General features: G+C 35.5%; 1 protein-coding gene across 1 annotated transcript in view; it reads right to left on the reverse strand.

Moving 5' to 3' along the window:
• Positions 1-15862, reverse strand: part of LOC103901903 (transcription initiation factor TFIID subunit 4) — a 151312-nt gene that overhangs the window by 134012 nt on the left and 1438 nt on the right. Inside the window, 3 exon segments of the mRNA XM_019473018.1 lie at positions 11527-11699; positions 15749-15796; positions 15799-15859. Coding sequence (XP_019328563.1) covers positions 11527-11699; positions 15749-15796; positions 15799-15859 — 282 coding nt within the window.

Raw genomic sequence — 15862 nt, forward strand, 5'->3', positions numbered from 1 at the left:
TGCTTCGATTTCCTTAAAATACTGCTTGAAAGAAACTTTATTTACCTGATGAATGTTTGTATTTAAAAACATAAATACTGTGTTATCTTGTTCATTTGCTTATAATCAGCGTTTCCAACCTAAAAATACAGCATGCTTGTGTTATATGCCCCCTTCTTGTCAGTAAGTGCTTCCAGAGGTGAGGATTTACAAAGCAAGCAGATAGCCAGGCAAATTTCTGGCAGCTACTCAGTTCCAAGAAAGATCTGCAGCCAGAAATCCAGAAATACATAGCTCAGACTGCTAGCTAGAGAATTTTTCTTAGCTAATAAATGCCCACAATTCATCACAGGAACATACTTGAAAACAAAACCGCATATAATTAAAATATAAAATTTCAGTATCGTAACAGCATATTATCCAACTAAGTATGCAATACATGCCACACATAGTATTCCATCGTGCCAGACCACAAGAGCAAACTCTGCAACATGACGACTAAATTCACCTTCAGTTTTAAAAATCAATAGTTACAAAAGCCTTTATTACAAAATGGCAGTAAAATCTATTAATGTGTTGGATATGAAGAAAAAGCCTTACTACCAAAGAACTGCAAACAAAGTAATGTAGCAGTTTACTAATGTGGTTCCAAACCTCCTAAATGTTAAAAAGGTAAGTATGAAATGAGTGGATGAGAAACATAACAAGGAACTAGCCTAGAGAAATTCTTAAATATCGTGGAAATGATCTTCAAATGACAGCTACAAGTTGCCAGAAGAGACTATAAGGACTCCCAACACAAATACTTCAAGAAGAACTGGTGAAAACTCTTTAGAAACAAATAGCTGTGTTTTCTATGAAAGGCAAGCTGTAAACAGATCTCATGAGAAATCCATCAAAAAGAAAACAAAAAATTTAAACAGTATTTAAAAAAATTATAACCCAATGTGTCAAGCTCCTACTGGAACAATCTAAAAGAACTTATTATGTTCTTTAAAGAAAAACTGCTAAGGTTTGGTATGATGCTATTAAATTCCAAAATTACCAAGAGAGACTTAGAAAGGAATATATTTTCAAATGTAACTGTATTATTTTTGATTAGACACATATTTTTCTATTTCCTAAATAAATGAAAGTAATGTTTAAGAGGCTTTTCCCCTGTACTCAGACATTAACAGGCAGGAAACTACAACATGAATGAATACAGTATATAATCCCCTACCAATCTCCATGGGGACACTTGGGAATGCTTAAGATTGCCTTTTGTATACAGACTTGAGCTGGCTCTGTCCACACAGAGAGGCTAGAAATTTTAAGTGGAGCACACCACAGTGCTACTGTGGAAATAAGGATTTCAAAACAGATCTGGCTCATGTCTGGCCAGCTTGGAGGGGGGATGTCCCCAGGTTCATTCTGCCTGCACATATCATGCAGATAATGCAAGTGACTCCAGTTCAGGGTGCAGTAAGTCACTTCCACAAAGGCAGTCAGTGCACATTATAATTGTTCACGGAAGAAGTCAGTGTGGAATTACTCTGTGTCCTGTAAATCCACTCCCTAAATAACTACATCTTAACTTTCCTGTGTAGACCTTCTCCCCAGAGCTCTAGACACATAAATAGAGAGGCAAAGCTTGAGGCGTGAACAGGAGTGAATCGCATTGTACCTGCTGTGCACAAACAAGCTGCTGCCTCTGTATTCGAAGGAATGTACAAGGCTGCATTTGAAAAAGCAGGCCACTTGAATATGGAGAAAATACGCCAAAATATCCAGGGATTATTTGTCACTGCCAAGGCAGGACTACACCAATTTTAGGGATTGCATTGTGTACTCGCAGCTTTATAAAACCAAGACAATTTAAACTGCCACAGGTTAGTACACCAATGTATGTAAACCCTTGGAAACAGGTTTGTGGTATACTTTTATTTTGTACTATAGTACCACCTACTGATGAACACTCCGGGTACCAGCAACAGTCTCTGCACTACAAAGCAAGAGAGCTTACTTTTGACAAGTATGTTGCATGTATCACTTCATGATCAGTCCTGTCAATAAACGTGGCCACTATCAATCACAAAAGGAAGAAAGAAAATACGCCAATAGCATTTGAACAAACATTAACAGAAAAGCAGGGGCAAGTTTATCGCAATACACATCATGACACCTCTTTCTGTGTCTTCCAATACATGGCTTCGCTAGGTACTATCCAAAACTCAATTTTAGCAGAATATGACCTTTAAGTTTAGATTTAAATTTGCAAAATCTGAAATAAAACTCAATTTTATTTTTAATCATTAATCCAGAAGACTTCTTACAAACAAAATAGGCCATGCTAAGATGCCCCAATGCCTCAAACAAAAAAAGACAGCATTTAACAAAGAGAAAACTAAGGTGGGATTGCAGACACTGGCAGAAGCATAGGCTAAAGGTCAAATCTGGTAGCTCATTTTAGAGTAACTAATTTATACAACCTTTCTTATAGGCATGGCTGGTAACTCTACCTACTATTAAGGTATCATAACACTCCCCAGTACCAAACTCCGTTTCCGTTACTTAATATTCTGTCAGATTTCTGAACAGTTCATGGAGAAACTTCATATGCTTATTGACTGCCTCTCAGTTCTTTTGGTTATGGTTCACCTGGAACGTGCACTTAAACGTCAGTTGCAGAGCAATTTGTATGTCAGGGATTTCATTTTTTCACTCTGGTAAAAATACAGCCAAATTGAGCCAAAGTATTAACCCTTTAAAAACTCAACATTTGCACACAATTGCAGAAAATGACTGGAGGCAGAATCTCTAACAAGTCAGCCAACAGAGGCAGAACCTTAATTGCCACCACAGTTCTGGGACACCACAGCATCGCTGGATTCAAGCATCAGAACCCAAAGCAGGGAGACGCTGCTGTGTTCCTCCTATTTGTGACATCCCTTTTGGGTTCACGAACTAGAACAACAATAGGGGACGAAGACACAGGACTGGGAGCAATTAGACTAGATAGGCAGAGGAGCTTGGGGCCGCCAAAGAAAACCTTCAGAAACCAGGGGTTCTAAGTCCAAAACCCCTACCTCTGAAGTCTCAGCATCCTGTTGGTGTAAGCAAGTACCTATATAATCCACTATCAAAGTACTTTCTCATTCCCTGGTGAAGTGGCTAGGTCCATCTATAATCACTAGGATTCATCCAAAGAATCTGGTGGATAAAAAGCAGCTGAATTTTGGCCCTACAATTAGATTCTACCCCTGCCTCAATTGCTCAGTGCTTGTGCTGCATGCAAATATAGATAATCTATTGTAATCAATACTCTTATGCCATATATTTATGAATGGACAACTTGAAACGTGGGGTTTGTGACCAGGAGTGGTCACGGCTGCAACTGAAGACAATGAAGTCAAACTGAACACAAAAAATTAACCAGTATTTTTATTTTATTATTTAAAATAGAGACAATTAGACTCTGTTTTCTACTTATAAAAAGAGGCTAATAATCCCCTTAACTGCATTGTTGAGAAAGTTGTTATAGGGATAAGCTTCACAAAAAAACCTGCTTGGTTATTAATTCCCACTTCAGAGGGGGGGCTTAGATAATATGCAGCAAAGAAGCCCGAAGCAACACACTAAACAGTGGAGAAAAAAAAAATTACATAATTCTTCATTAAGACTGTCCAGCCTACACACTGTAGAAATTAAAAATAACAGTAGTATGTGGTCATGCAGCATAATGCATATGCACATGGGAGCCACTATTAGATTGCTCAGGAACCTTCTTTATAGCATTTTCTGATCTTTGCACGTTTAATTTTACGGCCTTAATAATGTTTGAGTGTTTTCTAAGAAGTTTTAAAAGATATGTTAATGCTATGAAAATGTAAACAGTAGAATTTGTAAGTAGTAAGAACTTATTATCTGTTTATACAGAAAAGATTCACTTACCATGAAGGAAAGGAAGGAAAATGGTTTTGTGGTTAAATCATAGCCAAGACCATACGTTTTTTACTTTCTCTGGCCTTTCAACCTACCTGCCCTGCTAACACAAATGTCTTCTGCACAATATTGCAGAAGAAGCCCCAAAACTGTCTATACAAAAGAAATAGTACAGAATAGCTTATTTGATAATAGTGGTCATGCACCTCAGGCAAAAACAAAGATTTATCGATTTGCTTAAAATTTCTGCAAAAAGTAAAATAAGCATTTATCAGAAAAGCAAAAAGGGTGTGGAAAAACAGTAAAAAAGAAAAAAAAAAAAGAGCTCAAACAAGAAAATAAATACCAAAACTAAAATATGACATAAAAATACAAACACTGCTGAAAACACAGGCATAGCATATTATCAGAACTATCTCAGATTTGAAAGGCTCCGCTTCAGCAAGAAGAACAGCTTGTGAAACGTCAGCCAAGTTTAAAACTGCTCTCAACATCACATGTGATGGCAAAGACTAAGCTGCTGTTGTCTGCATCAACCATATTTCATAGCAAAAATATAGCCACTTCCAGAGCAGGTGATTCAGCACTTTTCACAAGTTCAAAAGATTTTTTTTTTTTCATTTTAAAAAAGGATGGTAAAACTTAGCAGAAAGTGAATGTCAAAACACAGAAAACAAATCAGTGAAGTTTATATCATGACCTTGAAATTCTGAAGAGTAGAAGTTAGAAAAATGCCTAAAGCAAGAAAAAACAAAGCTAGAAAAGAATTGTAATTTTCTTAAAAATACATCGATATATATTGAATGGACTATTTATGCAATGAAAAGAAAACTCAAGTGATTGATAATCATATTTGTAGAAGAAGAATTGTCAAGTTGCCCACTTATGTGCCTAAATATTTGGACTAAACCATCAAAATTCACACATAACTTTACACTACCTTTTCTGATAGCTAAAAATATACAAAGCAGCTTAATACTGGAAAACACATTTTGAATCAAACTTGAAACAAAAACATTAGTAAACTCTAAGACCAAATCCATTTTCAGCAGCAGTCTCATGAAAATTCCAACATACGCTATTTCACCTGATTCCTAAGTTCTGATAACAGATACTCCGTAATAAAGTATTATCGGCCAGGCTAACATTGGTCTTTCCTGTATGATAGTCACTTTATATTCTTGGTGTACAGCAACACTTTAACTTTGTAACATAAAATAATTTTAATTAAAAATAATTTAAAATAAGTAACTTATTTTTTCATTTTTGGTTATGAATGTAAACCCAACTGGGTACTAAGATACTGAAACCAGCAAACAAAATCTGCGTCAAAAGCATGAAAAGCCATAAACTGTACAAATGAAAAATGTAGATAAACAAAAGAAACTGACCAAAGAAAAACTAGATGGCAGCACCTGCCTATTTTTCATAATTTCCAAGTTCAAGCTTCAAAACAAGATATGGAGGCAAAAATTCAATGCAATCTAAATAATCAGTTTTAAAAGACTTCTGAATTTACTTATTATCTCTGAAGAATATAGCAATGCAAGCAAACCCACGCTTATTTGACCGGCTTGTAATACAAGAATCCAGGACAAAATTTTTCTAAAAATCAACCAAAGTTCCATCAAATTAAAGCTTGTTTCCTAAAAGTCCTGTACCTTAACTAAGATCCTACAGCAGATAAAATTTTGGCAACATTAATCACTTTTTAATATTCAGCTAAAATTCATGTCAATCAAAAACTTAAAGGAAACTAAAATAATGAAGAAAGAGAAAATTGTTCAATTAAAATTATGCACAGTTAACTCACACCAATGTTTGCTTTAAACGTCCAAATCTGTATTATTTCACTAAATATGTTTTTTGAAACAAGCATGTTATCACTGAAAATGTATTCACAGTACAACAAAATTACACTTCTTAACACATCAAAAGATTATTATAATCTTCCGTAGGACTGAGTAACTTCCATGTAAAACATAGGATACCAATTTAAAAAAGTCAAGCGCCTCTGGTAGCTGCATCAAGAAGATGAATTTATATTCACAATCTCAAAAATGTTTTATTTTTATATACCTGAATATTTTGCAGTATTTTTTCCCTAAAAAGAAAAAATAAAATGTAGTTAGCTGTAGTTAATATCCCCCCATTACAGTCCTCTACAATCTTATAACTGAACCTAAAGTAAAACTATTTTATGGTACAATTGTACCTACTCATGCTTTTCTTGAACATTTTAAAGTCACCAGAAAGACTGTAAATGCAAAAGATCATTAAAGTATCAAGTACATCATCCTATTACAGGTACTTCTCTCAATTACTGCTTTCTCTGTACTATTCTGCTACTTTCACATTCTGATTCTTCTGACTGAATCCATTTCACTACTTCCAACTCCATGCTTCAGACACTGTACATCCTTTTGGGACACATTCCCATGCTCCAGAGCCTTTGAGCTTGGCATTAAACTGATCAGAATTGAGACCCTTCCTACAAGGTACTTGCTTATCCCGATTAGCCAGTTTTCCAGAATTCCACTATGAATTGAAAATAAGCAGATTTTATTCATATTTTACACAGCAGCAATTGAGAGGAGCAGAAGTAAACATCTAATCAAAGATCACCCCACCTAAGAGTCAAAAAAAGAACCCAAGCCTTCCTTTCAAAATGGATTTGCCTATCTTCTTCCAAGAATCCAACGCAAAATTGTCCCCAAAACTGTACTACATTTGCTTACATCCTCTACTCCTAAAAGCTGCAAAAAATGAGACAAAGGTATTACAAACAATAGAAGTCAAACAATAACTTAAATAGCAAAGCCAAGCACTCAAAATGTAAGAAACATCAGATTTGTTTGCTGTGCAACATCAATTGTGTGCCTTGATTGCCTAGCTGAAACTTTTATCTGTGTGCATTTATCATGCAAAGACTGTAACACACTGCACATGTACAGAAGAGATTAATGTAGGATGAACAGGAAGTTATGTATCTTAATCCTTCTGAACTTTTGTGTTTGGCACTGCAATCAAATTTTTTTTTTTTTTTAAGTTGGGAAGGGAAGAGGGATGGCTGTATCAGTTCCCTACAAAGGTAAATAATTTGACTTCTGAACCTTCAGCAATGCAACATGTAAGGATAAAGCCACTGTCTTCAAGGAAAGCATTATCCTAAGCCCATATACTAAATCCTAAGGGAAAACAGACTATACTTTCTCTATTTCAGCAGCTTCCACCGTTCCTAGAGAAAGGTGGCTCCTTCCTCACATGCTGTCCTGGATCTAAGCCCATCTACTGAAGCTAGAGGAATTTTCATGGGAAACCTGATTTTGTTTTCCTCCCAAATAACTGGGAGAAGATGTATCAAATGATGGCCCTGGGATATGGGAAGAAAATCTTGTTATACTACTGGACTGCAGAAGCAGTTTAGAATCTGGATAGTGCTGTATGTACCGATCAAGTCAATCTCATTTAAGAATATTTAAAACATTTCCTTATTTTCCCCTGTCCTTTTTTGACAGTGAAGAAGAAATTACTTAGCTGTCGAGAGGAGAGATTCAAAGAGCTTTCAAATTTAGATGAACACTTTGGTAATTTTTCAGATTATTTTTCTTGTAATTTTTAAAAAGGTAATTCATAATTCATTTTATATTCTCAAGTTATCACTCTCAACACTTCTTAATGACTTGCCAAGAGTTACTGCCAGCTTTTGCAATTTCTTTGGTGCATTATTTAATAACCTGTGTTTTACATCTAACTACATAGCTCATAACACACTTCCTTAACACAATAATTATTTAAAGTGTATATACAAATTAACTATAACAATGAAAACAATCACTTAGCTGAGTAACTTGTCACACTTGACACTGGCTAAAAATTAGGACAATCTGAAGAAAAGCAACCATAATACCTATGAACCATGAAAGCTACGGCTTTTCTGAGACAGATCATACATTCTTCGTAGTAGGATACTATCTCCTAGAATGCTTATGGTAGACTGCAAATTTCCACCTGCATAGACTTTCTACATCGGTAAAAGTAGAGTAAAACACAAACTCAGTGACTGAAGTACATCACTAAATTCTACATATTTAAAGCATCTTGCATTTTAATCCAAATAAAGCTATCTTAAAATAATTTAATAAAAACATAGTAGTAAATTTAATGAGCTCTGCACAGTAAAATAACAATCATTCCACTACCATATTGGAGAGAGAGGTATGATGTTCTAGAGGTTAAAACCACATAGCCTGCAATGTTCATCAATCTGGCAAAATATTTCACAGGACTCAAGCAATTAATGTTTATATTCTGTCTGTCTTGAGCTAATGGCACACACAATTTTTCTGTGTTTCAGTCACAGTGGAGGCTAGGACTCTTGAGTATTATACTTTAAGGACATAAAAACATAAGACACTATTTTCCACACATTTTAAATTTCTACTGAAAATTTTAATTGACAGAATTTAGCTTTCTGACACATCAGAATTTGATTCTGAAAGGAAAAAGTTTAATTATAAACTCACTGAAAAAATTATTTTTCAGTACACACAATTTCCTGTATTTTAGAACTTGATCCTTTTTCTTGATTAATCATAATGGCTACTCAAACAAATACAGTGGAGGAGGACTCTTGAGTATTATACTTTAAGGACATAAAAACATAAGACACTATTTTCCACACATTTTAAATTTCTACTGAAAATTTTAATTGACAGAATTTAGCTTTCTGACACATCAGAATTTGATTCTGAAAGGAAAAAGTTTAATTATAAACTCACTGAAAAAATTATTTTTCAGTACACACAATTTCCTGTATTTTAGAACTTGATCCTTTTTCTTGATTAATCATAATGGCTACTCAAACAAATAACTGACACTTCTAAAACCTTAGCATAATATTTGTCATTGGACATTTCCCCCAGAAAACCGATGAACAGTCTCTGGCTATAAACCATCCACCTAATGAAACAGAAGTCTAGTATCTAGTTCTGATATGATGAACCTTCAGAATTCTAAACCTTTACAATCTGGTTTTAAAAGGCTGTCAACCATCATTTTTAAGGAACACTCTAAGGTCAAACATATCTAAAACATAAGCACTGTAAAAATAAAAGAAGAGTCTGCAGACCACATGCAGAGTCATGGAAGTTCAATGTACATTTCCCAAGGACAATATTAATTATTTCTTATCCTTGTTAATTACAACAAATAAAGAAGTGATGCAGTACAGTTTGGGCAGCTACTTCAAAGATCCATCAAAGGAGATGAATCCTGACAAGCTACAATACCATGATTCTAATCCTGCCACACTAAAATAATCAAACTTTTGCATCCTGTAAGACGTTTATCATTCATAAGGCCTTGCTGGTTTCCTCTATTCTCAACCAGCTTATTAGCACTAACAAGTGTAAAGGAATATCTATAATGCGGTGGGGTATTTATCTGGGCAGAACTGCACAAAAACAATTACATCTTTCTAATACCTGAACTCCTTCAGATTTTAGGTACCTCTACAAACACATGAACATGCAGTATCCTCACAGGTTTATTTTTATATAAATCCAGCAAGTCAGATTATACTCTTTCTGCAACCTTAACTGCTTCATATAACTAAAGAACAGCTGCCTGAGGCCAACATGATCAACTCCCAACATTTGCTATGCACACATCTTAAGGTTGACTTTGGGATCCAAACTCCAGTCTTTTAATAAAGACTGAACACACACAGCCAAGCAGTTGGTCTACATTTTTGTATGCTTCCTAAGATTCTATGTACAATAAAGGTGGATTCCTCAAACATTTTCGAACTACAGACAATTTGTTATTATTTAATTCGCTATCAATGTTGCCACTCTGAATTTTAATTCTGTATGCTGGCCACAGCAGTTAAAGTTACATGAAAACTAACAGTATGAAACAGAAACAGCTAAAACGAACTCATTCTAACAGACTGAGATCATATTCTTGGTACAGTCCCACCCCACAATTTCTGTTTTGCATTTATGCTATGCACTTGTCTCAGGATCCATTGCTAGAATGTGTGCTATATAGTCCCTTGTATATATCCTTGTAGTCGCTGCTAAAGAACTGACTATTTATTTACAAAGAAAGACCCAAACAACCAAAGACAGACATACAAACTGAAGAACTTGTCTGGATTTTTGTTGTCATCAAACTAGTCAAAAAAATCTTGAAATTAACACAAGCTTATCTCTGTGCTTATTTTTCCTGAAACACATTTATCTTTGAAGGCTTCTACAAGTCTTCTCATCCTTCCAGATATCACAAATTTAAACATTAAATGGCTGCCTTCTCTGCGAAGAGTTCTTTTACGAATTCCATCCAATACTACACTTAGCTCTTTTTCTGAGAGCATTAAGTTCTTCAAGTGTTTCCAGGCTTTTATTTATGTCTTTCCTGAGATACATTCCATTGAGCTACAAACTTCCTAGTGACAGTCATTTCTAAAACTTACATTCTAGTTGGCTACCCTGTGTTTTAGATTGCCTCATGTTAGTAATTTATTTTCAAGGCTCCGATTTTATTCTGGCTTCCTTCTCTTCTGAAAAGTTTATCGTTGTTTTCAGTTTTGAATTAAACTTAATAATTTTTTAGACTATAAATATGGTGTAATTCCCAAAGCATATAATGCGACAGTAATCAAATGTTAAACATCGGGAAATACACGTTTAAGTTATTTCAAGCAACCTATACAACGATTAGTTAAAAAATTATAAAGACATCCTCTTCATCTACTTCCACTCGTAATTACTTATCACTTCTGCAAACAAAGACCTTAGGCAAAACTACCTTAAACTATTATTATTATGGCACAGCTGCCCTGTACTAACATCCAAAGCTGTTTGCCTCTACATTTTAGTAAGATAGTTCAGCTCTAGCCCCAAACGGCCAGAAGCTAAACAGCCTCCCTACAAAATTTTAAACCAATACAGCCTACCAAGGAATTTAAAAAACAATACACCTTCACCCTTGAAAATAAATCAGTTCTGAGTTGAAATAAACACACTCCACTGAAGAGTTTGGGGTAGGAAAGCACACTATCCTGTCAATCCATATAAAAAAGGAAATGTAGTCATAACACAGACAAAACTTTAAGTATAGACAGATCACACCCAGCGGTGAATCAAAGGAATCAAACCTTTCTTTTGAATAACGTATATTAGAAAAGTTAATTATTGCAAATCCTTGTATTGAATGTGCTTGGCTTTTCCTTTTCTAATTTCTAGTGAAATCTAGCTATCCTGTGCATCCATTCAGCATGCGGGGATATCACAATGCTTCTGATTCAGAGGAACAAGGGGCGCTTACTGAACCAGTGGCATACAATCCAAACTAAGTTCTGGCTAAGACTGAGCCTCCTAGCCTCCAATGATCTCACAGTCTGAACAAGGTCTTGAGAGACTCTATAAAGTAGATTTTTTCTGAAATACAAAAAAAATTCCTAGGCCTCAGAAAATAAACTGCATTTGAATAAGTATTTCCTGTTTTCACAACAAAAAAGGGGAGGAAAGCACATTCGCAAAAACATATGAGTTAATAATGTTTAGCTAAAGCTAAAACATAATGCACAAAAGTAAAGTGAAATCAAGCCAAACATACCTGAGTTGTTGATAGGCGAAAAACAGGGCCAGCTGTGGGCACTGAAAGTCTAGGTGAAATGCTGGTAGGACCTTGTCCCTGCGTTTGTACTTGAGCCTGCATTTGAGCCTGTGCTAGAGCCTGCTGAGGCACCATTACAAGCTGTCCAGCATCCGTGCGCACCAAGACCATACCTAATAAGAAGAAAGTAACAATAACTATAGAATAAAGAATAATATGAAGAATTATATATAAAGAACTATCTAACTACAGAATACAGAATAAAATTAAGGCATAGCACTGTACATTTTTCTTTATACTGTATCTTTTTTTTAATTCTGGTGTAACATGAGATTTTATTTCAAAGAAGAAAAGGAGCCCCTACTAGCAGACAAAAACTAATACCCAATTCAGTTTGGAATTCAAATAACTGCAGTTTATGGATAAGTGATGAAAAAAATGGCCACTTGAGTGTACAGGTGTACAGTGACTTTCAGCAGTCTAGCCAGGGTCAGCAGAATAAAATTAGAAAGAAATATTCGTTAAAAGTAAACTATAACGACAATCCAGTAGCTGAGAACAGAATTCAGTATGAACATACCAGGGACAATGACAGGAGGGCTTTACTAAAACAACAGCTTTAAGGGATGTATACATGCAAATGTTAGGCCAGACACATTTCTGAGTATACAATATTTGAGATTTACTTAATTGTTGAGCATTAACACATGGATTTATTTGGCATCCACCATCACTGTACTGGGAGGCACTACCTGTAGTTTAGACATCAAGAAAAAATATCATCATACCCTGAGAACCAATACAACTACTCCTCAGCACAAAATGATACAAGTGCAGATATTTTAGGAAAACACCAAAGGAATTGTTTTCAAATTAACAGAATACTTGGCAAGTGTTTCCTAACACTTTTTGGAAGTAAATGATAATACTTTCAGATTGTTTTCTAGTAGCGCATTTTCACAAATAGAGGCCTTCTACACAACACAGCCAGTACCATCAAATTTTGCCCTAAGTGTAACTGGCCTAAGTTTTCCACAATCAGCGAGATAGAAAAGGGAAGACAACAGTTAAGTTGGTCCCTGGATCATCTGGAGCTTCACACTTATTCAAGATCACTGCAAAGCATGTGATGTGCGTCCTCTAATTTTCTCAGAATTAAGAAGCAGTTCCCCAGCCAGATTATTTTACAAGAATTTCCAAGTTAGTTCCAGAATACATTTCAATAATTTAACCTAGATAGGATACACATAGGATACTGTGGGTCTGTAGACAGGAAAACATCTTGCCTGTAACTTCTGGAAAACCAAAAAATAAGGATCTAGGAAGTCAACTTTTATTCTATTGATAAAGTCAGTAGACGTTGTTTCTGCAACTTATCCCTATGTGCAAATTGCTTCATATATATTTTTTAACTTTTCAAGGGAAAATAAAGAAGGTAAAAGCTTACATCCACTTCTAATTATTGGCTTCCCAGAAAAAAAAACACCTCAGTAAATGGACATGGTTTGCAACATATCATGAGGATAAAGAAATTTGAACAGTATTGTATCAAGCAAGTAACAAATTTCAAAAGTACCTTATACCAGGAAAGTCTTTCTTTCAGTGTCTGACATAGAAATACAAATCCCAATCCTGGGATAAACAGTGAGTGAACTGCAGCACCAATAAAAGTCCTCACATAGTCTTAGGTGCTCCCAGCCAACCGTCACTGCTAAAAGCACAACGAGAAGGCAAATTTCTGCCACACAAACTAAAGACTTGTGGAAATCAAGCTTTAAGGCAAAAGGCATAGAGAGCTACAGGAAGGACCACATCTAAAAGACATGATCCTAACTCTCTTTCAAAGCCCAGAGAGTAATCTTTAAAACAAGAGTTGGAAAAAAGAAGAAACCCAAACCATAAAAATTCTTTAAAAAGATAGCATTTTACGCTCACTAGCCCTTCAAGCACCAAACCTCAGGGTTTATATTTGTAGAAAATTCTGTAAGCAGGTGATGTACTTGATATATGCCATTCCTAAACCATCTGGACACAAAAAAATTAGTACATTGCCCACTGGCCAAACAGGTATCATTTCTCTTATTATACTGTGAACCTTATATAAAAATCCTCATAGGATAATGCCTACCATGCATTAAAAAAAACACGCTCTATTGGCATTATACTGATTCACAGGTGTTTTCTTAATTTATCTTCCAATTTTCTAAAACTCATTCTGAATAAAAAAATTGAATGGAATGGACAAATTAATTGCAACACATGCCACACAGTTTCAATAAAAGTTGCAGACTTAATTACCACTATAGATGCATAAATGTTCACATACTAATGTTATGTTTTAATTCAGTTTGGAGGACTTTAAATTTCTTTTACTGAACAGTACGTACAAATTAGAATCTGGCTAAATTATGAGATTAATTTCTCCTTACTGTCAGCCACATAAAGATGAAATACACAACTTATGAGTATTATATGCTGAAATAACCTATTCTCAAAAACTGGTTCTAAATTTCTGCTTTAGACAGAAGTTTAAAATATGGGAGTTTCAAAATTAATTATAAATGATACAGTAATTTAAAGAGTAAAAACTCAAAAATAACATTGTATTTTCTGAATACCTTCATCTTTGAACATACTATCTTCATGTTTATGCAAATTTAATGGATTTCAAACTATCTTGTAATAAAATAAAATTGTAACTTTCCACAGTATTATTTCCATAACATTTTCTAAACCTTGGACCAGATCGCTTTTAAGAGCTCTGTTTTCCTCTTCTGTTTGAAAATTAAGTAGCAGAACAAAGTATTGACATAATAAACTTCAGAAACTGTATGCAGTTATGATGCACATTATCATATGTGTATATTAATTATCAAACAGATTAACAACACGAAATCAAAGGCTAAAGGCACTAATACAGCCTGAATAGCAACCTCTTATCTGCTTTAAGTTAGTTAGGTCTTGATGGAATCACTGAGCTTTATTTGGTTGGAGCATTAGAATTTGGAGCAGGAGTTTCATAAACTATGGCCAAAGACACAACTGCTAGAAGTCCACTTAGAAGCAAGCTTCTATACCATCACATTTTTGCTCCGCTTAGCTAATAAATATCAAATATTTTAAGAAACACAGTGGAAGAAATAAGTTACTTCAGACTACATCAATAGCTCCACATATTATCATGCTATTGATATTAATAGCAAAAAATAAAAAAATAATTCAAATGTTAAATCATCTCCTAAATCAAGAAGGCACAAAGTTACCAACTCTTTGCAACATGAAAATCTAAGTAGAGGACCACAGAACCCTTCAAAATTTCAGGTGAAACAATATACAGTTAGAGTAGGAATCATTGGGACGAAGGGACGTTGTTTTGGTTAGTTAGCAACCTTGCTGAACTTAAATTTTTAGTAATGAAAGTTAAGAAAAGGAGAATAGACAGGACACAACAGTTACTTCAGAGTTAGAAATAAAATCCGGAGATGTAGACTTCCCAGATGCGACAGAGAATGACACCATCACACTTACTGAAATCATAGAATCACTGAGGTTGGAAAAGACCTCTAAGATCATCGAGTCCAACTGTCGACCCAACACCACCACCCACTAAACCATGTCCCTAAGCGCCTCACCTACACGTCTTTTAAATACTTCCAGGGATGGGGACTCAACCACTTCCCTGGGCAGCCTGTTCCAATGTTTAACCACTCTTTCAGTAAAGAAATTTTTCCTCATGTCCAAAATGAAACATTTTAGATTAAATCACACAAATTAGCCTGTATTTGCCACCTGATTCTCGGCAAAAGACACTCTTTGAAGAAGGAAAACTTTTCAAAACTATCAAGAGTAAAGCAGAAAATATAGTCCTTCAAAACATATATAAAATTATTCTAACAGCCCAGCTTTTTATCTCGTGCACAACTGCTCACTACACCATTACAAAATAACTTACCGTGACTGCCGCTCTCTCCCTAAGACAAAACAAGTAACTCATCAACCAACAGTCATTATTACTTTGCATTAGCAACCGCCCGTCCCGTACCAATTACATCCTCATTAACGGCAGCCTGTTTGTCAGACGTCGCCCTCAGACAGGTGGCTCTTCTTTTGTTTCCAGCACGTCGAGCAGCTGGAAGACGACAACTTTGGGAAGAAAAAACCTCAGCCAAGAAAAAAGGGTTAGCAAGAGCGGCGAGCCCGCGACCACTGCGTTTCCACTTACCGGGCGGGATAGTGAAGCCGGGGGGCAGCTGGATGGTGGTCTGCTGATCACGATCAGCTGGGGGGCCACGATCCTGGGGGCTGCGCCCTGCGCCGGCCTGGGCGACAGGGCCTG

Source organism: Aptenodytes forsteri, unplaced genomic scaffold, assembly GCF_000699145.1.
Source record: "Aptenodytes forsteri isolate BGI_AS27 unplaced genomic scaffold, ASM69914v1 Scaffold70, whole genome shotgun sequence".
Lineage (NCBI taxonomy): Eukaryota > Metazoa > Chordata > Aves > Sphenisciformes > Spheniscidae > Aptenodytes > Aptenodytes forsteri.